Source organism: Fukomys damarensis, unplaced genomic scaffold (assembly GCF_012274545.1).
Source record: "Fukomys damarensis isolate Sample0158 unplaced genomic scaffold, DMR_v1.0_HiC HiC_scaffold_37, whole genome shotgun sequence".
Taxonomy (NCBI): Eukaryota; Metazoa; Chordata; class Mammalia; order Rodentia; family Bathyergidae; genus Fukomys; species Fukomys damarensis.
In genome coordinates, this window is record NW_022900949.1 from 32,814,837 (window position 1) to 32,837,683 (window position 22,847).

General features: G+C 44.6%; 1 protein-coding gene across 1 annotated transcript in view; it reads right to left on the reverse strand.

Annotated features, from left to right (window-relative positions):
• Positions 1-233: 233 nt before the first annotated feature.
• The window catches only part of Prr20g (proline rich 20G), a 76,561-nt gene continuing 53,947 nt past the window's right edge, over positions 234-22,847 (reverse strand). The window contains exons 6-8 of the mRNA XM_019206518.1: positions 6,325-6,524; positions 5,881-5,939; positions 234-1,648 (exon numbers count right to left, since the gene is read on the reverse strand). Of these exons, the coding sequence (XP_019062063.1) occupies positions 1,023-1,648; positions 5,881-5,939; positions 6,325-6,524 (885 nt within the window). The 3' untranslated portion in view covers positions 234-1,022. The remainder of the gene's footprint in view (positions 1,649-5,880; positions 5,940-6,324; positions 6,525-22,847) is intronic.

A 22,847-nucleotide genomic window follows, 5' to 3' on the forward strand; every position in this document is an offset into this window, starting at 1 on the left:
CTTCCTCCCTTCCTGTGGCCTCCATCTCCGGCAGACACTTCCTGCCTCCCTTGCCACCCAAAGATGTCTCCCATGAGCACTGGAATCCTCCATTTAGAGTCAGTTCCCCTCAAAGCTCTGAGGATGTTGCCCTGCGGCTTTTCAAACTCCCCGACGCTGCTCATCGAAGTCCAGTGAGAATCTGAGCTTTGCTTGCAGGGCTCATCTCTCAGGCTGCCTCTGCAAATGTTTCATTTCATACTTCCAAATTCGTGCTATTCTCATATCTTGCTCATGGACATATGACTTTGGCGCAATCAGTGGCCATTTCTTTGTATGTCGCTCTCATCCAAATGTTCAGTTTCTCCTGTGTTCATGCTGCTTGCAGCAGAACTCATCCGTCACATCTTTTACATTCCAGGGCCTCCCTCTGCCCAAACATCTAGTTACTGATTAGTTCCTCAACCCCATCCATTGTATGACTCAAACCATCCACATAATGTTGTGTTCTAACCACCTTGTTTCTCATCCCTAGTCTCTGTAATTGGCTTTTTTATGTAGGTGCATGCTATCATCTCACGGATAAAACATCATTCCATTCTTCTCTGAGGATATTCATTATATTCTTATAAAAGTCCACTTTCCTGAATATTCTATTAGGTTTATTTCCTTAAGTGTCACTTTTCCCCCTTTTTTGCTCTCCCCTATCCTGGTGCCCTCTTTTCAAAAAAATATTTGGTCGTTGTACATCTTGGGAAGGAAAAAACATGGCTGCAGGGAGGACAAGGAGAGACTACTGATTTACTTTAACAAGGACTGGGGAACTAAATATATGTGTGTGTAGATAAAATATGGCCAGGAGGGGCTTTGGGAGCAGATGGCTGGTGCTGGAGGATTTGGAGCCACACCAGGAAGGCACTGCTTGGTACAGGCAGGGGAGTGTGGGGCAGAAATGGGATTCTCTCCCTGGGTTCCAGGTGAGGAGGGAGCCGTACTGCACACAGTCCCAAGCAGGAGAGAAGGAAGCTGAAGCCGCCGACAGGTCAGTGCGCGATGTTGGTGAAGAACACGGGGACTCCAAACACGTGGGTGCCGAATGGGGTCTCCACGAAGTACAAGGAGGAGCCGAAGAGCGGGATGAAGCCTATGTAGGGATAGATGGCTGAAATCTGCCTCCCTGTGACAGCCCAGTAACCCGAGACAGGGGGCGGCTCCCGGATTGCCCCCGCCAGCTGGTTTGAGTGGGAGCTACGGCCCAACAACTCATCTTCACGGACTGTAGACGCTGTGATGAAGGAGAAGGCTGAGGTCCAGCTGGCTTCCGGGTCCACGCGATGGCCTGGCTCTTCCTGGCCAACCAACTGTCCGTGCACAGGTTCCTGAGAGCGTTCTAGCTGCTCCCGGGAGTCTGTCTCCCAGTGTCTGTGCCTTCCTGCTCTCCGACCCTGTCCCTGAGTGTGAGCTCTCTCTGCTTGCTGGGGTCTTCTCTGGATGCGGCCTCTTTGTGTAGGTCCAGCTGGCTCTGTGCGGACAGGGACCTCAAACCTCATGGGGTTCACATAAGCGATGGGTTTCTTGGGTTGGCCTGACTCTGCCGGACCATCTGCTTCACCGAGGTCTTCAAATTCCACATTAGGATGGTCTGACTCCCGGGGGTCCCCCTCTGAGGCTGAAGAGAGGAACAGAGGGTGAGAAGGGAGGAGGGGCTTTGTCTCAGAAGCCTTCGGGGAAGGTAGGGCAGGAGTAGGTCAAGGAGATGTCCCATGGTCCTCTGCCAGCAGAGGACGGGGCAGAAGCAGAGCGTCTGAAGCGATCCCAGGGCTGTCTGCCCAGGGGCCCCCTCTGGACAGCACTTCCCATCAGCCAGTGCTTTATCTTATTCCCCCAGCAAGTGTTGCACGGGTGTTCTGGACCTCACAGTGATGAGTAAATAGAGGCTGGAGTTGGCTAGAGGTTGAATCAGAGTAACGGAGTGGCATCTCTGCCCTCTGGAGCCTGCACATCAGCAGGAGAGATACTGCAGCATCGCCAATGGCTCAGGCTAGGGCAGGGGGTGCCAGGCCGAGGGAGCACCGTGTCTACACCAGGAATGCCTGGGCTTTCAGCTTCATGGCTCTGGGCCTTGGGCTTCTTTCTTTTTCATGAATTGGTGCTGTGACACGCAACTCCTGGGTCATTCATTATGGGGCTGTTACTGCAAGCAATGTGTTTAGAGCAGTGCTGGGCTTGAGGTGGCCTCCAAACACATGCCAGCAGGAGGAGGCCCAGGGATATGGCTGCAGGAGTAAACAGCCCAGACCTCAAAGGGGACTGCATTCTTCCAGAATGCAAAAAGCTTGAAATGGTAGGAGAGGATAAAGCTCATAAAAATGCTTTCAGCCAGTTCTGTTTGGTCCTGTGATGGGAGGGAGGAGTCACTGAGAGATTCTGAGGGAGGGAGCAAGGCCCCCAACAGTCGGGCTTCGGAAAGTGAGGTGTGGGTGCCAGAGGGCAGCAGGCAGGAGACATGCTCGGCCACTGGGCGTGCGAAGGCTGCAGACATCTAGGGGAGATTTGGGGAAGTTAGGGAAAGGCAGCAGGAGCAGAGATAAACCCCACCCCAGGACAGGAGGCAATGGTGCAGCGGGGATAATGGGGAACAGGACCAGTGAGCTGGAGCCATACCGAGGGGTAGGACTTTCACCATCAGGGTGGGGAGCCACCATGGGGAGGCTGCAGAAAGACTTAGGAGTAGTTAAGAATCTCAAGTAGACCCATGACAGTGGAACAAACTGAGAATACTGTCATAACACTTTCTCTGTAATCATTATGCAAAACACCAGACCAGACGAGACCATCTGATGAGCAAGCTTTTCCTCACTTCCTGGGTAGGAAAATGCAAACTCGTGTGGACTCTCAATCTACAACCTAGTCAGTCTTGCCAGCATCGGGAGGTGAGGGCTGGGACCCAAGTGTTCTGTGATGGCCACATCATTTGTGACATATCAATAGTCCTGCGGCAGGCCTCTGACCCCATTACAATCAGGGGATGGCAGAAAGAGATAGATAGGAGACAGGGGACATCCCTGCACTTGGGGCTTCAAAGAGTCTTGGAACTCAGGAAAGATACTATACATAAAAATGTTTGAGGACTGGAAACCTCAAAACTCACCCCTGGGAGACCAGAACAGGGAAAGTTCATCCCTTATTCAGCAGTTAGAAATGACTCATGTGACCTTTACAGCCATTTACATCTTCCTTTCCCAACTTCATCTCCAGTGCTGTGGCTGCAGAGCAACCAGGAATGGCACCGGAGAGTAGAGCACTGTTCTGGGAGGGGCCTTGCAACAGGGCGTAGAGGGTTCAGAGGGACCTGCATGAACGGACGATCATGCACCAGCACGAACAAAAGAAGCTGAGGACGGCCGTGTGGACCAAGGATTGGAGCACTCTGCCCAACTGCATGGCACTATATAAAACACCGTATCTTTTCTTGGCTCAGACACAAGTCCCGGAGTTGGTAATGGGGAGAATGCCCTTAACTGGTGAAGAAAACCTGAACTGATAAACCCCAGAAATGCAAAGAACATTTAAAACCCAGTAACTGAACCAGCTGTGGTGGCACACGCCTGTAATCCCAGCACTTGGGAAGTTGAGGTAGGAGGATCTCACAAGGTCAAAGCCAGCCTGGACTACCTAGCAAGACCCTGTCTCAAAAACCAAAATAACAAATAAACAACAAAACAATAAGACAAACAAGCCAAAAGAAGAAAATAACAAGGAACAGTCACAAGCAGTCCACAACAGGGAAACCAAAGGGTCGACCTGCATCTAAGATGCTTAAATTCACATATAATAATTCAAATTAAAGAAAACATTTGGACATCATTACGTATCTAATCCAAATGGCAAAGATTAAAAGATCAAGGGCACTTCAGGCATGAAGGGAAATGTTGCAGAGAACAATTTGACAATGACCTTCAAATTTTAATACCAAGGTAAACCAAGGTATGTCATGTAAAGGTACAAGATCCCAGTGATGAATGTCACTGCATTGTATACCCAAAATGTGCCAATAAGGAATAAATAAAATAAAAATTAATACCAAGGTAAGGGTACTTGGTTTATCACGGATCAAAAAGCAGTGCGCAGCTCTAGTACTGCAGACAGTGTGCAGCTCTAGTACTGCAGACAGTGTGGTGGAGCTCTGCACAGAGCTGAATGACTCGAAGACCAGAACCAGACACATCTACGGACATTTTTATCAATGAGAATTGCAATTCATTATCTGCAGATTCTTTTCTGGGGAACATGTGTCACCTAAGACTCCTAAGAAGCTGGCACTTGGTGCTCCCCCACTTGACAGCCCAACTGTATAAGGTCTGTGAAGCCACAGTCAACAAGCCCCACCCATAAACTCAAACCCCCAGGATCCCAGACGGCATCAGAGGAAAGAGACACAAGAGACAGGAACCCAGTCAGTCAGTTTGGAGGAAACCATTCGTGCCATTGATGAAACGCCTTCCAGACTATAATTAATATCTACAGAGGGACAGGAGAATAAATTATAGCCATGAATCAATTATGGGATACGTTTAACAAGAACATTCAGGAACAAAAAAGTCTTTTGAAATTAAATTATGAGAGCAGGAACAAAAATCTCCACCGAAGTTTTAGAGAATGAAGTTGAGGAAATCTTCCGAAAATGAGACCAAAAGCCCAAAATGATGAAAAGGAGGAGGAATGAAATATAAGGAACCCACAGTCACAGTACCACCAAGGTGTATTACTACAAAATTTCAGAGTGTGGGTGACAAAGGGAAGATCCTCAAATTTCTAGAGAGACAAAATGACACAGAGAGATAGAAAGAGGAAAGGAGGAGGAGGTGAGGACAAGAGAGAGGGAGGGGCACTGGGCGTGGTGGCTCACGCCTGTAATCCCAGCACTCGGGAGGCTGAGGCAGGAGGATCGCTGTGAGTTCAAGACCAGCCTGGGCTACATAGTGAGTTCCAGGTCAGTCTCAACTACACAGTGAGACCCTGTCTCAAAAAATAAAAAACAAAAAAAGAGAGGGAGGGGAAGAGAGTGATCTATCTAAAGGACCAGGAATCAGGATGTCCCCAAAATAAGACATATCAAAAGCAGCACTAGAAGCCAGGCATGTTAGCACATGCCTGTAATCCCAGCACTCGGGAGGCTGAGGCAGGAGGATCGCTGTGAGTTCAAGACCAGCCTGGGCTACATAGTGGGTTCCAGGTCAGTCTCAACTACATAGTGAGACCCTGTCTCAAAAAGAAAAAAAAAAGAAACACTAGAATCTAGAAGATAACAGGAAATGTGTTCAAAGTTTTCAGGGAAATGGAGTCCCCAAATAAATTTTGATACCCCAAATTTAGGAATCAGGGAGGTTAGAATGAAGGCATTTTTGGACATGCACACACTTAAATAATTTCCTTTTAATGCATATTTTAGTGGGAGGTGATTGAAAGACTTTTTCCAAAGAAAAGGTAAACAGAAAAAAAAAACTGATAAAGGAAATAGGATAAAATTCCAAAGGAAAGGCTAATGACTCCCCCAGATGATGGCAAGGAGTGATCTGGGGTGACCTCTGGGAAGCTGGAGGAGGCAGGACTCTGAGAATGTTAAATTGATGGGTGCTTGTGTTTAATTTCAAACAACTGAGGAAGAATTTGAGAATGAATTTGTGAGAAGCAAGCAAAGAATAACCCCAGATAGATATCGAGTCCTGGAAATTTTAAGTTACGCAAGAGGGGAAATGTAACCCTAGTCTTCTGCACGGCTCCATTTTGAATAGAATTCTAGGGATGATGGGACTGGAAGGTGTGTGCGGGCTGCAGTGGGTGGGTGGGGCAGTGGGATGAAAAGATTTAAAAAGAGTGATGACGGGCATGCGACAGTACCTGGATCAGGAGCCACTGTGCGAGGCCGCTTCCGGGGCCTTTGTTCCTCCATGGGAGACCTGCGGGACGGACGGGATGACAGCACTGGGTCTGGGGGCTAAGGCTGCAACCTTGTTCCCCAAGGCCAACACAGTCTCCTCCCTACCCCCTTTCAGAGAGGTCACCAGGCTGCAGCTCAGGCCTGGGCCCCCTGTGGGCAAAGCTAAGGAAAGGCTAAGGGAGGGGCAGAAGGCCGAAGGATTGGTGCCTAATTTGTCCCAATTTCTACAAGAAGAGGTGGGGGATCAACATTGGCCAAAGGAAGGGACGATCCCTCAAAGAGGGAAAGGTGGGAAGAGAGGAACAAGGCTGGGTGCAGCTATCTGAGCCCTTCTAGGGCACTGAGGATTTCGTACAATCCCAGACCTTTTGGATCCACCCGTGGCCCGCCCCCCTCGGGCTTACCTGCTTTCCTCGCTGTGCTCTTTGCAGCTGGCTCTGGAAGTCTGATAATCAGAGCCACTTCCAAGCGAACCTTCTAGAAAAGAGGGCTGAGGGGTTGGCTGGAAGTCTGAGGAAGTCAGCAAGGTCGAGGCTGTGGCTGACACCAGTCCACAGGAAGAAGACTGAGCGACTGAGCGGGTCCAGACGCTTATCCAGTCACTCTGCAAGAACTGAATTGCGCTGGGCGCGAATCCAGAGCCTTTTATATAGCTGTGGCTGCCAGCTCAGAACGTGATTGGATAAAGTGGGCAGAACCCGCATGGGGCGGGGCCAGAGTGGGTGGAGCCTAGAGACACATTGGGCAGGACGTCTGCCTGTCAAATGGATGCACAGGTGACGCCATTCACGGGTGTAAGAGCTTGGTTGATTAGTTGATTAATCCAAACATTATCTAAAAATGTAAAGCGTGATTATAGAGTTAAATGCTGGTGAAAGAGAGGAACAGTGTGAAGTGTGGTGTCCCGAGAGTAGCTACTAGACACATTTCATTAGGTGTGCGAGGGCCCAAGGGAGAGATATTTGGGATATTTTTACAGGAGTGGTGTTGTACTCCTGTAATCCCCGCACTCCGAAGGCTGAGGCAGGAGGATTGTTGGAAGTTAGAAGACTACATAGCAAGACCCTATCTCAAAAAAAAAAAAAGTTGGTGGCACAATTTTAAAAAGTTGTTGGACCAGGACCCTGCTGCAGGGAAGACTGTGGGCGTGGCTTGCATGTGGGGAGGCGAAGCGGCTTCTGTACACCCCAGTGCGGGTATACAGCAGCATTAAGTACAAGGAGTCTGGAGTGCAGGCTGCAGAAGCGGTGGGACACCACCAGCCACGTATTTGAAGCTACAGGGAATAGCTGGGGAGGAGCTCAGGGGAAGAGCTTGCTTGGCATGTGGGAGGCCAAGTTCAAGCCCCAGTACCACCAAAAATAATATTTTTTAAAGCTGTAGAAATATTTCAGAAATGTTTCTCTGAGTATAAAGGATGTCACTCTAGTTAGACTTTCAGCTTTGTAATTTCTTTTTCTTAAAAAAAAAAAAAAATCAGGCGTAGTGGCACACAGCTGTAACCCCAGCATTCCTATAATCCCAGCATACCTGAAATCCCAGAGGCTGGGGCAGGAGGATCGCCGCAACTTTGAGGTCAGCCTGGTCCACGAAGTGAGTTCATGGCCAGCCTGAACTACAAAATGAGGCCCTGTCTCAAAAAACAAAAACAAAAACAAAAAAAACTTTATTGAGGTATCATCTATTCTCAGTAAAAGGCACCAGTTTTAGATACACTGTTCAATGAGTTGTGATAAGACATACAGTTGGGTAACTTCCACCCCGAATAAGACAGGGAACAATTTCACCGAGTCAGAACACCCCCCTGCGTGCCTTTGCAGTCACGTCCTCCACATCTTCTGCCTCAGGCAACACTGATCTGAACTCATGGCCCTAGCTTATGTGCCCCTGTTCCAGAGAATTCCAGATAAAATCGCACAGTGTGCACTATTTTGTGTTGAATCTCTATTTTACTCAAATGATGGTGAGGTTCATCCGTGTTGTAGATGCTATCATAAACCCTTTCTGTCTATTGCTGAATACATTGCAATGTACTTATCTATTCTCTAGATGATGGACATTTGGGTTGTTTCCAGTTAGGGGATATTGTGAATAAATATGTTATAAGCAGTCATGCACAAGTCTTTGATTAGATGTATTTTCATTTTACCAGATAAATACCTACAAATGGAATTTCTATGTAAAATACCAAGTATTTTTAAACTTTATAAAATATACCAAATCATTTTCCAAAGCAGATGTGTGATTTATTTTTTTTTTTTTACACATTCTTTCCAGCTACAGAGGGGTCTAGTTGTTCCAAATTTTGTCGTTGTGGGCAGTGTCTGTCCTTTTCTTTTCAGCCATTCTGGTATCTATGGAGTGACACCTCCCTGTGGCTCAACTTCACATTCACTTGATGACTAATGGTGTGTCTGTACTTTTTTTTAATAAGGTGTTTTTTTAAATTTTAGAATCCTTTCATCTCACAGAACACAGTACAGAGTTCTCATCCCCCACACTTAGCTTCCTTTGTTATTAACATCTGACATTAAGTGGTACATTTGTCATAATAAACAAATCAGTGCTGATACATTATTAGGTTCTAAAGTTCCTTTGCTTTGACCTAATGTACTTTTTCTGTCCCAGGGTGCCGTCACTGCTCCTGGCTGAGACAGTTTCTCAGACTTTCCTTGTTTTTGATGACTTTGTCGGTTTGAGTGTCAGCCACACATGCTGTAGGACATCCTCCGCTGGAATACGTCTGATGTTTTTCTTGGGATTTTATGTCTTGGTGAGGAGGACCACAGAGGGAAAACGCCATTCCCATCACAGCCAGCTGAGACGAGGGCACCCACTGCCTGCACACTTTGGCTATGACCTCAACCACCCATCTCAGTGTCTCATGGGATTCTTGGTGGCAAAGGGACCCTTTCCCAGCCTCCTATACTGTAGCCTTTGGAAACTGTTCTGGGTACCCCGCAGAACAGATTGGGGCATCAGACTCTGTCTCCTCACAGGAAAGGACCCACCTACATCATTTGGAATTCTTCTGTAGGGAAGGTTTGTCCTTCACCAGAGTCATTTATTCAATTACGGGTTCTCCTTTTACACAATGTGATATAACCCAATATTTAATTATACTCATTGTTTAATTGTTTGATGAAGCTATTTTGTTAAGTACTTAATTATTAATTATTTAGTTATTTGAATGCTCAAAGGTTCCAGGACTGACTGTTGGGAGCCCTTTGAGCTGGTTCCTGGGTCCTTTTGACTCACTCAGGCTTTGTCACTTTTGTTTGGCTTTGTTCAGGAACCTCCTCACTTTCCCATGCCATAGGACAATCTAGGCTCATTTGGCTGATTCCCTGTCCTTGTTGGATTTTTCATGTGCTCATTAATCATAACTATACATCCTTTTGTAAAGCGTCTCTTCAGAACTTTATCATTTTGTTATTGGGTTGGGGCTTTGTTATTGAGTTGTAAGAGTACTTTCTATACTATGGATACAAGTCTTGGGGTGGATGTATGTGCTGTATTTTGAATATGTTCTCTTTTCATTTTCCTAATGGTGTCCTTTAAAAAGCAGAAGATTTTCTTTTGCTTTTAGACGGAGTCTCTGTGTAGCTCATGCTGGCTTTGAACTCATGGTGATCTTCCTGCCTCAGCCTCTGAAGTGCTGGGATTACAGGAGTGTACCACCACACCTGGCTCAGAAGATTTTAATTTTAATGAAGCCCTATGTCTCAGGTTGGGATTCCCAGGAAGCCAATTCTGAGCTAGAAGTTAGAGTCAGGGTGGGCTGGGTGGGGGAAGCATGGAAAGGAAAGAGGCAAGCCTGGGCAGTCTCAATCATCCTCAGTTCCTTTTGTGAAACTGGATAAAGTGGTTTAAATTTTATATGAAGAATTAAATTGAATTTTGAAAAAGCCAAAAATTCTGAAAAAGAACACCACTGAACTGAACCTTTTACAGCAATCAAAATAGTACAGTATTGGCAAATGAAAAGGTGAAATAGTAGATGAAAATAGATCTGAAATCTGTAGCAGCTAACAATGATAACTAACACTTACTGAGCATGTTCTATGTGCCAGACATTGTTCTCGGTGCTTTTCACATATTCATGTATTCGACTTACACAACAATAATAGGTACTTTTTATTACTAGGCTCCTTCTACAAATGAAGAAACTGAGGCGCGGAGTGATTAAGTAGCTTGTCGGAGGTCTGACCACCAGACAGGAAATCAGAGAGAGATTGGAGGCCCATGGTACCCTTCAAGGGCAATGTCCACAGGGAGCTGGCGACCTCCCTGCAGACTCCAGCTCCCAGAGGTTTCAGCACCTGCCAATAGTGCTAACCCAGGGAGCATCCCTCAGTTGCAATGGATCCTTGAGGGGACACACACAATTAAATGTTATGGTTTATGTTTAGATGTTCTCCCAAGGCCTCATGCACATGAGGTGGGGCTTTCTTTTCCAGAGGCAGCTTGAATCTGGAATGTGTGATGCTGAGACTAAGGGCGTGCGATTTCTAAACCGCTGCACATGAGTGATTGGTTTGGCACCATCCTAATCCTGGTACTGTGGATGAGATAAAAGGGGTAGAAAGACACCGTTAAGGGCCCTTGTTGCATTTGCTATCGTGTGTGTGCCATGTTGTTTCTTCTCTGTGATGCCTGTCTACTGTCCACCCTGCCTTGGAGCAAGCCGTTTATGGACTGAAGCCTTTATTAACTGTAAGTCATTTAACTTTGGGTGTCAGGTATTTTGTCTCAGCAACAAGAGATAAGTAACAAACACAGCATCCAAATCATAATGAATGTGGGTGCCAGTACTGGTCTCCATTGTTAAGACAGATAAATGAGGGCTTAGAGTTGGTAGATTACCTACTCAAGGTCACATCTAGTGAATGGTGGGATTGGATTTGCCCACCGAGAAAAGCCACTCAGGAGTCTACACAGTTAACTCCTGTCTTTTGGTACCTCCCTGAGTGATTATGGTAAATTTGCTTTAAAGAAGGAGGAGGAGAGGGAGGGAGAAGGGAGGGGAAAAAAACCTTTTCCTGTGTGTGTTATTGAGGTGACTCAACAGTCTAGAGCAATTTACAGTACAAACTTCCTGTGGGATGGATATTTGTTCCTGCCCCCCGCAATATCCAGGCCCTGATTTACATTCCCAGTGGGACTTGCTGCAGCTGTGGCATGAGATCTGGACAATGAAATGGGAATGAGCAAGAAATGAAGGCCATGTGGTTCAGGAGCCAAAAGTGAGAGTTCACACCGAGCTCAAGTAACAGAGGAGCAAACCATGCCCGGGGAAGGACAGTGGGACCTGTGGGAAAGGCATTCTTTTGTGATGCTTCTTACCCTAGTATACTTCTTTCCTGCCATTTCTCAGGCTTGGCTTCTGTCTGCTACTTTGCAGAGAAATCAGGAACTCTTAGATGACGACTCCAGTCACAAATTTGCAGACTCATCTCTCTCTGAGTAGTCTTTTTCTTTCTAACTGTTAGCATAAAAGGTGTCCCCTCATTTGCCTAAAATTGATCCTTCCAACCCTGTACCTTTCATCATCTCGGTCTCTTCTTCGGAGAATGCTATTATTTCATCTCTCTTCTTTGTATGTTCAAGTCCTTCTCTCAACTAGATCCTCTTCGTTTTATTTAAACATCCTTCTCATGATTATGTTTTGGAAAGTCCCTGCCTTTTAGAAACTCACACTGAAATATTTATGGATAAGTGGATAGTGTGTGAGATTTGCTTGAAAACAATCCGGTGTAGTGGGAGGCTGTAGTGGTGGCCAGAGATGAGGGGAGGGGGATTTCCTGTCTGAGCTGTTGGAGCTGGGTGAGGGACTCCCCAGTGAGTCACCCCCTCTCCTACATACTCTTCTGTGGACATATTTGAGATTTTTTTCAGAACTAATACCCTCCTGGAATGGAGACTTGCCCTGGACACACACACACACACACACACACACACGCTTAAGAGCCAAAAGTTAAATTTTCAGTTAAAAATGGAGAAAATGCCATTCAGGGAAAAGGAAACTAAAATGAATCTTCCCAGAAGGCCAGGGAAGTCACAAAGAAGCTTAGTTAGGTCTACTTAAACTACAGAGAAAATCATTCGAGTTTACTCAAGCATGGTGTGGAGTCCTATTTATACTAACTCGTGTTGAAGAAATCGCAAAGACAAGATCTGAGTCTTACAAATCATACTCAGTATCTGTTCAATCCATGAGACTACAGGTACCACCTTCCCATGAGGAATGTAATCCGTATGTACCACAAACGTACTAATAAAAAATAAAGACTGAAAAAAAGACAACGATCTTTCTCTATTTAGCAATGCTTTCTCAACACAGAGCATGAAAATTCACAAAGGGGGAAAAATCCTTGGTGAAGATGAGCTTATAAGTAAAAATTATGAATCACAAGGCTGATATTCCTTCCTTTATACCCCAGCTTACTTCCCTCAATGCTGGTTTCTTTGGCAGCAAGTTTTAGGCATCAAGCCATTTCAACAATAAATAAGATTAAAAACTCTTATACAATAGATAAGGAAGTAAATGGGATTAGTCAGCTGAAAAAAAAAAGAAGGAAGGTTATGGCATACCAAGTTATTGAAACAATGTATCAGTTATAAAGTGAATATGCTTAAAATTATTAATAAGGGGAAATAAGCAACAGATTGCACAAGCAAAACTGGGAAATGCAAAAAGCAAACAAAAGTGTGATTTTCTAAATGAAGCCAATGCAACTTCTAGAAATAAATACAATCACTGAAATTTAAATTAAATGGATACGACATAGCTTAAAGGTAAAGAATTCAAATCCACAGCAGAGTGGTTGACAAAGTTATGGAAAATAGGTAAGGGCTTGAGGGACCTGGAGGAAGAGGTGAAAGTGCTTGACATACACGGTAGGAAGAAAAGCCAATACTGGGAGACAAGGCTGCAAAGTCTCTGGAATTGAGCAAGTGAGACTCAAGTGCTTAGGGAGGAGAATCAAAAACTGCAAGAAGGAGCTGGGCACGGTGACACATGCCCGCAATCCCAGCACTCAAGAGGCTGAAGAGGGAGGATTTCCACAAGTTCAAGGCCAGTGTGAGCTACATAATCAGTTCAAACCCAGCCTGAACTACATAATGACAACTAGTCTCAAAAAAAAAAAATTGCCAGAAGGATTAAAATAAATCACTTTACTCCCAAACACTGTGTGGGTGAAACTCCCAAAAACCAAAAGCAAAGAGAAAATGCTTTAAAACAATGAGAGAGAAAAAAAAAGAGATGGGTTATCTAAAACCAACTACAAGGTGGACAAAGACTGCTTCCTGGCAATGGTGGAGGAAAGCACAGGGCGTGACAATGTTTTCAGAGTGCCAAAAGCAGACACTGTTAACTCAGAGCTCCGTGCCAGCTGAGACTCAGCACACAAGAATTAATTTTCTTTAAAGTACGCATAAAATGTATGGCTCCATCCAGACTCTTGCTAAAAGAGCTTTCTAAAGGGTGCTCTTGGGAAGAAAAACAAAGAGGATCCAAAGAGAGGCATGTGATACAAGAAGCAATGTTCAGGGAACAACGGACGAGCACATGCAGAACCTTCAGTGAACCTTTAGACCCCCAACTAAGTAATTACTATTACTTACAATTACTTATTATTATTTACAATGTAGGGAGAAAGAAACCCTTGTGCATAGTGATGATGTGAAGGAAAAGAGGAGTTCCAACCACCTAAGTCGGTGGTACTTGAACTCTGCTGCACACAGGGAGGTTTTAAGGGGTATTTAAGAGTCCCCATGACCAGGTGGCGTTCCACAACAGTTAAATCAGAACTTCCGGAGCTGAAGAAGCAGAATGCTTTATCATTTGAGGGCCAAAGCACTATGCAACTGGGCTTTAAAAATGATCACCTGAATTGGCACTAGCTCTCGACCTTGGCTGTCCTGAAAATCACATGAGCTTTAAAAAACAGGTGCATGGGTCCCAGCCCCAGAGCTCCTCATGGATGTGGGCATGAAAAGGAAACTCACAAGGAAGACACGAGCTTCACTATCTATCTACTGGGAGAGGTGCTCATAAAAAGATAGTGAGCCACAGGACATGCAACATGTGGGCACTGCCGTGTAACTTCACTATCTATTGGGAGAGGTGCTCATAAAAAGATAGTGAGCCACAGGACATGCAACATGTGGGCACTGCCGTGTGGGTTGGCCACTAACCATTCAGATTTAAATAAATATCTTCCATAGCCCATGGTGCAAAGGCAGTTGAGCTATTGCTGTGACACTGGGTTCTGTTTAATGTTACAGGCATCGTGCGAGGGCTGCTGAGTAGTAATTTGGTCTGCCACCAACCAAGAAAATGATAAGGACTTGGAGAAAACAAGAAGAGCAGCTTTCAGCTGCTAGATGTGGCAAACACAATAATTATATGTTTCCCCTAAAAAAACACTTTAATATACTTTCGATACACACATATAAAAAGTACTTAAATGTTTTTCTTCCAAATTTTTTTCTCTGTCAAATTGGCATATAGCATACTGTCTTGTGGCTCCCGGTAAGATGTCAGATTAGTGTGGGACCACTGCTTCTGAAGGTAGCTTTAGAGACGCACCAAAGACGGGAGTTATGGACTGGTGGAACCAACACTTAAAACAGCGAGAGCCCTCAGGGGAAACTGGGGATTGTTGCAACACAGAGAATTAAGTGGGGGACAGGGCAATGGCAGTCCTGAGAGGACAGTGGCAGGGCCCCTTGCATCGCAGAAAGGTTAAGTAAGGTACTTTGGGGGTAGCTCTAGTCTCCCCAAGTTGTCCTGAGTACAGTACAGCCCCGTGATCCTCACAATAAGGGAGAGGACAGTCATCAGGCATCGCTAATCAATGAGAAAAGGGCAGGAAGTCCAGTAGAGCAAAGAGCAAAAGATGGAATGAGCATCTACTGAAAGGGAAGCTGGAACAGACAACAGGAAGAGGGAGCAACGCTCAGCTTTTTCAGTACTTAAATCAAATCATATTAATGAGATGTATCTATAAAATTGGCAGATGGGCAAAAATGAGAAAATTAGATAATACAAATGTTGGAGAGAATGTAGGGTAATGGAAACCCTGGATATTCCTTGCTGGAATATGAACTCTTTAGCATCACAGAGAGCATGCTGGAGGTACTCAGTGAAATCACGGGTGAGTAGCACCAGGACCCAGCGGCTCTCCCTTCTGCGGTCAGCCTTGGTGAAAGGCTCACATGAATGAGAAACATGAGTGATAAGATTCCTACATCACACTAGTGTTTAAGGGATAGGAAAGTTGGAGCCACTTATGTGCTCCTTGCCAGGGAAGTGGAGAAATCGATATGGTGGACGTAGTGCGGAACAGTAGGCTGCAATCCAGACTATTAACTTAGATGTGCGTACACAAGATATGGGTCCATCCTAAAATGCAAACTGTTGTGTGATAAAAGAAAGAAATACAATTAGATCTATGGTTCTTACCAGTTATGTAAGTGAAAAACAATGTTTCAGTCAACGCCAGACCAAATATACAGTGGTGATCCAATGAAATTGTATCACCCAGGGACATTGCAGTTGTCAGCTTGTGTTATTGTGCCTATGAGGTTTGGATTTGGGCAAAACTGCATATCGACACATTACTGAGAATGTATCCTGGACACGAGACCATGCATGACTTGATGTGCATAAAATAATACTACCTATTTTATAAAAGTGCATGCATTTCTAAAGACGTTAACCAAGAATTTAACCAAACAGGTTGAATTTGGTGTTACTGAAGGAGGGAAGGTGCTGATAGAAGGATGCAAGGAAAGTGAAAGCCAGAAAGAGCCTTTTGTGGAATGATGGGAGGAGCTGGCTATGAACTGAGGAATGTGGCTAACAGCCTTCTGCCACTGAACTCAAACTTAAAAATGAATAGAACAGGGCTGGGAACTTAGCTCAGTGGTTCCAGCACCTGCCTCACAAGCACAAGGTCCTGAGTTTGATCCCTGGTACCAAAAAAAAAAAAAAAATGAAGAAGAAGAAAGAAAAATAAGACAGGGAGCAACTACATGCCTGATATATCTGAAAACATGATGATCTTTTCCTTTTTCAGTCCTCAGAGTGGACACCTTTATGGAGTCAAATTGGTACAAGCTCTCAAGTCTGTTTTGGGGTCAAGCATTCCATTCCATCTATCATCCACTGTTTAAGGCTGTGACTTTGCTTTTTAGTATTAGTAATAGAAATGGACCTTACTGTTTTGTTATTCCTAAACTTATTTAGCTGTTCCTCTTCTTTCAAGAATAATCTGCATAGGGCTGGGGATTTAGTTCAGTGGTGCCAACACCTGCCTCAGCACAAGGTCCTGAGCTTGAGCCCCAGTACCAATAATAATCATCATCATCATCATCATCTGCATTATTTTCCTGATTGTGCCAGGTAACCTTAATTGTCACCTCTTCCAGATTGAGACTCCTGGAAAGCAATTGCATCGTGGGACCCTGTACTCATCAGTGGATTAACCCACTAAATTCATGGGTGATTGTGCTACAAAGTGGAGCCCAGCTGGGGAGGGTGGGTCACTAGCGCATGCCACCAGAGGGTCTGTCCCTCCCTGTCACTCTTCCAGTGTGCTCTGCTTTCTGCCACCGTCACGTGAACAGCCCTCTGCCACTCCCTTCCACCATGCGGCACTGCCTCACCTGGACTCACAACAGTAGAACCATCTGGTCAGGGGCTCAGTGCTCTGAAACCATGAGCCAGATGCATGACTTTTCCCTCTAAGCTGGGCCTGTCAGTCATTTCATCCCAGCAATGGGAAATCTGGGGCAACACAGTTGTCAAAGTTTCACTGGGAAACAAAAATTCTACTGGGGATTTTGAAATGTATCAAAATTAGAAAACGGCCAAAGAAAAGTTGATAGATGTTTTAAATGAACTCTTAGCTTTAAAACAGTTTTTATTTACAGGAAAATTACAAGGATGGTAGAGAGAGGTCCCATACCCCCCTAGCTCACCCTGTTACTAACATCTTACATTAGTTATGGTTACCTGATGTTTGTCAGAATTAGTGAACAAATATTGATTAACTGAAAATTATTATTAAGAAATACCCATCACTTGATTTCCTTGGTTTTGATGAAATAATCCTTCTGCTGCCCAGGATCCTATCCATATTACATTTAATTGTCTCCTGATGCCTCTTATCTGTAACAGTTTCTCAGACTTGCATTTGTCTTTCATGACCTTGACAGTTATGAGGATGACTGGTCAGGTATTTTGTGGAAGGTTCTGAAGTTGAGGTTTTTCAGATGTATCTCTAATGATTAGTTGGGGATTATGTGTTTTGGGGAGGAGCACCACAGAGGCAAAGCATCCCTCTGGTCATATTGGATCAGGACGTATGCTGTCTGCATGAGCACCATTGGAGATGTCAGACTGGACTTCCTGGCTGAGGCAATGTTTGGTAGCCTTCACCCATTGGATACTGTTTTAGTTACTTCCCTCTTATTGTGGAGACAAAATTCCTGACATCTAAAGTTAAAGGAGCAAAGGTTTATTAGCTCACAGTTTGTAGAGGTTTCACTCCATAATCAGTTGGCTCCAAGGCAGGGTGGATGGCAGGTAGGTAGAAATAGGAGAAATAGTTCATGGTGGGTAGAAGGCAGCAAAGCAATCAAGGGATGACCAGAGGTCTTTCTATCCCTTATATCTTATCCAGGCTACTTAAGGCAAGTAGCTCTCACACCCTTAATCTTAGTGCCCTTGATCCTAGCATTGCACCATGAATCAATTCCAGCATCAACACTCTAGATCCAGCCACCTCTGAAAAGCCCCACCTATGACTACATGAGGCTTCAGGGGGACATCTAAACACCAGCCATGACATTCTACCCCTGGTTCTTCCCCCAAAGACTCAGGCATATCCTTTTGTGCAAAAGGCATTTAGTCCGTCTCCAAGAATTGCCCAAGTTCTAGTTTCAGCATTTCTGAAAGTCCAAGTCCAAAGACTCCTCTGAGATATAAGGCAAGCCCCTTGAAAATGAAAAGAAAGTTAAACATTTCCAACATTCAATGGCACAAGATAGACACTTCCATTCCAAAATTTACAAAGAAATGGGACCAGAGCAAGCCCAAAATCCAGCAAAGCAAACATTAAATCCCACAGTTCCACTTCCAGCATTCCCAGCAAACTATGGCAAGTTGTGAAATCCAAAGGGCATGGGTGGCTCTGCCCTGTGGCATTGCCAGTAGTTGTAGCTCCCACAGCTCCTCTCTTGAGCCCACTTTGCTCCCTCTTTACAGTTTTTCTCAGAAGGTCTGTGTTCCTGGCTTCTCCAAAGTTCTGGGGTCTCCACTGCACCTTTTCCCTCACACAGCTTCACACACTGCCCTCTCAGAGGCACGCTGCCTGACCTTCCAGGCCTTTTTCTGAAATCTGTTTGGGAGCCTTCCTGACCCCACAACTCTTGTATTCTGCATGCATCTAGAACAAGCCCCAGGTGGATGATACCAAGGTCTGCTACCAGCTGGAGCAGTAGCCAGGCTTCCTTCTGTCTTGGCTGTAGGGGTCGAGAGCCTATGAACCAAATCCCAAGGAACAACTTTCCCTAGGCCACCACCATTCTAAAACATGGTCCTCTGAGGCTCTCTTCTCAAAGCAGTCTTTCACTTTTGAAATTTTGTGATTGCAAAGGCCAGGGTCCTGCTATTTCCTGTAATGTTCTTAGGCCATCTTTTCTATTCCCCTGTTCCTCCTCAGCAATCAAGATCTCCTCTCTTCTATCTTTGCAGTCCACAGCTTTACTAGTGCTTCCTTTCTGGCCAAATCCACAACATTTTAAATCATTCTGATGGCCTCTTTGCTCTTGATTCTCAACATAAATCTGGCTGAAAGCCCCCCACAGCAACCGCCACTGCCTCAACATTAAACTCATTAGACTGCCTTGAAATTTCTTCTGCCAGATTAATTAGTCCACCACTCTTAATCTCAGTCTCTGGCAGAGGCAAAGTCTCTGGACACAGAAAAATGTAGACAAACTTTCTGCCAAGGTATAACACATACTGTCTGGAGTCCAACAGCCAATGCATTCTTTCTTCCCAGCAGAAACTTCCCAAGCCTGGTCTTTCTATCAGCCTTCTCATCTTCTGAGCTCTGACCAGAATCTCCCATAAAATGTAACCTAATGTGTTCCAGCTCTACTTTTTCATCTGGCATCTCCTACTGAACATTTTCAAACTCTTCCCACAAGCCAGTCCCAAAGACTCCTGAACCACATGGTCACGTACAATCGCAGCCATGACCCCACTTCTCTGGTACCAAATTCTGTCTTAGTTACTTCTCTTTTTCTTGTTGCTGAGACAAAATATCCAACACCCAAAGTCAAAGGGGGAAAGGCTTATTTAGCTCACAGTTTATAGAGGCTTCAGTCCATAATCAGTTGGCTCCAAGGCAGAGTGGCACAAGGGCTGTCTCAGAGGAGCAACGGTTCATGGCAGACAGAAGGTAGCAAAGCAAGCAAGAGACCTTAACAGTGTCTTTCTGCCCCTTTTATTTTATCCAGACCACTTAGAGCAGGTTCCACTTGCATCCTTAATCCTAGTGCCCTTGATCCTAGCATTGCACCATGAATCAACTCCAACATCACACACTCTACATCCAGTCACCTCTGAAAAAGACCCCACCTATGAACACATGAGGCTTTGGGGGAACATCGAAACACAAGTATAATAGACACTTTGGAAAGATGTTACTATGTGCACCTCACACTGAAGGAGTGGAGTCATACTCCATCTCCTTGAGGCAAAGGATCCACCTAAATTATTTGGAATTCTTCTTCTGGGAGATTTGTCTATTCCCTACCTACCCCACTTGTTTGGTTAATTGATCATTTATTTTTATCAGTTTGTGGTCACAGATACTTATTTTGGACTTTGGGTTCGGACCCAATGCTACATTATTTATTTTATTGTTCAACAGTCCTAGCATTGGCCACTGGGTACTCCATTAGCCCCTGTATCCTTTTAGGTACTCACACCATTGTCAGAATTTCATTTTGGGTACTTTTTTACTTCTTGCCACTATATAATCTTCTGTATTTTCTTTTCCAGTCAAGATTCAGCCATTTTTCCAATGTTCCCTGGTTTCTTTTAATGAAGAATATTAGAAACCAAGACCTGGTCACTAGGCATGCTTTTGGCCACTGGAACTTTCATTGCTTCTAGGTCTGCTTGATGATAGAGCAAAGAAGTGTATGTGTGTGTGTGTGTGTGTGTGTGTGTGTGTGTGTGTGTGTATCTACCTATCCATTTACATCAGTTGATCCATTCATCTACCCACCCACCCATCCATCCATGTATTCATTGATCCGTTCTACCTGCCTGCCTACCTTTCTGCCGACCTGCCTATCCATCTAATCCATCCATCCACCTTCCCATCCATCCGTCTCATCTACCTATCCGTATCCATCCATCTATATGTTGAATCTATTCCCTTGTCATGTCTCTATCCACATACATGTATTTCTGTGTGTAGCCATCTATGCAGTAAACTAAACACGACTTTGTACTGATGTCTCCAACTCTCCTCCCTGACCCCGTGGGTCATACTAGCCTCCTTGCCTTGCTTACCTCTAACCTCCACTTTGGCAGTGAGAACTCTTGTCCCACTAGGCATAACTCACTAACCTGAGAGCTGCATTCCAGCATACACAGCAGGGTGGAAGCTGTTATCCTGTGACCCCACAGAGGCGACTTTATCCTGTAGACCACAGTGTTTTTAAGGGTTCCCTTGTCTGGAGCTTCTCAGTCTCTGCTCATTTCTCAAGCTACTGAGGTTGGCACCTGCTTCCCCCACCCCTCTACAAGGTGGTTCTGTGCCTTTATAATCCAGTGGGAATGTTTTGTCACATCTCACACACTATGTTGGGTTCCCTCTGCCTCCTACACGAACCTTTACATTTAAATGCATTAATGTTCATCCTTTGTGCCTTAATAGTACCTGAATTTTGTACAATGCATGGTGTCATATGGCTGCTGTATCATGCAAAGCAGTTCCCCACCATGTTTCGCTCTGCCTATTCAGCTGGCCCCAAACCCCTCCATTTTCATTGTCTCTCTAGTTTTGCCTTTTCCACGATGCCATACAATTGGAACCATTTAATACGTGGCTTTTTCAGACTGGTTTCTTTCACTTAACAATGAAATTTTATCCCTATCTTTTTGCAGCTCATTTAGATCATTTCCTTTTTTCCTTTTAAATAATGGATTTTCTTTTTTAGAGCAGCTTTAGGTTTACAGAAAGACGGAGCAGAAAGTACAGTCTCCATCTACTTCCCCGCTACACGCCCCTCCCACTTTCCTTGCTATCAGTCCCTTGCATCTGTGTGGAGTATCTGTTGCAATCTATATTCATACATTATAATTAACTGAAGTTCATAGTTTACACTGGTATTCACTGTTGGCACTGGATGTAAAATGCCAGGTATCCGCCATTCTAGCATCCCACAAAATAGTGTCAGTGCCCCGACAGTCCTCCAAGTCCTGCCTTCTCGTCCCATCCTCCCCCTAGGACACCTGGCGACTGTCCATCTTTTCACTGTCTCCGAAGCTCTGCCTTTTCCACAATGTCCCACAGATGGAATGGGGCAGTGAGTAGCCTTTCCAGACCGGCTCCTTTCACTTCGTGACATGCTGAAGTTTTCAGCACTTCAGGTGTGTCTTCATATCCTTTTCCTAGTGGAATAGCTCACTTCTTTTTATTGCTGAATAGTATTCCCTTGTAGAGATGAACCCATCTATCCAATTGGCTATTGAAGGACCCCTTAGTTGCCTCTAAGACTTGGCAATTAAGAGTAAAGCTGCTAGGAACATTTATGTGCACAGGCTTTCAAATAATCTGGATAAATACAGCCTAGTACAGAGTTGCTGGATTGGGTAACAAGAGTTTGCTCTCATCTCCATGTCAGCACAGTCAGGAATGGCTGGACCCTTCTGAAAGGCCCGCGTGTTTCGCAGTCCCCAAAGCTGGTGTCGGATTTCAGCCACTCCAGTGGGTAGGTACTGGTGTGTCTCTGCTGTCTTCACTTACATTTCCCTACTGGCAGGTGTTGTTGAGCCCCTTTTCATACACTTAGTTGTCATAACAGTTTAAGGTATGAAATGTTCTTATCTAGAAATAAGGTTCTTCGTTGTTTTCTTTTTTCCAGCAAAATAGTACATTTCTTTACAGCATCCTTCCGATTTTTGGTGTTACTTTCAAATGCTCTAATATTTTCTGTCCCTCATGCGAATGAAGTCTTTTTTAATGGTACTGGTTACTTATGTTATATTGAAAATCCACTTGAGTAAAATTGTCTTGTATTTAGCCTGAAGCCTCTTAATTAATTCTAGTTATTTTTTTTCTTGGATACTCTTGGGAAATATAGATATATAAACATGTCATTTGAGAATAATTATAATTTTGTTTCTTCACTCACAAGAATTACACCTCTTATTTATGGTTCATGTGTAATTGAAGTGGCTAGAAATTACAGGATTCTCTTAAATAAAAATGATAGAAACCAAGATGCACATTTTATTCCTAATTTCTATTAGACTTTAGTATGGCTGCTACTGATCTGAGATTGAGTTTTTAGGTTAGATGGAAAAGAATCCTTCCAGGCCAGGGATTTAGCTCAGCAGTTCCACTTCCTTTTTTTGCATGCACAAGGTCCCAAGTTCGATCCCCGGTACCCAATACCAAAAAAACAAAACAAAACAAAAAAAGTCAAAAGAGTCCTTCGAAATACCCAATGTTTTTAAGAATTAAATAAATTACTCCATTAGACCTTGACAATGATGCTGTAGAAGTTTATCTATATGGAAAAATGTTCCCAAGATCTTGGTAAGTCAAACGCAAGATCCCAAACAGGAGCTGTTCCTTCATTGTGTACAGAAAACCCACACGAGAAC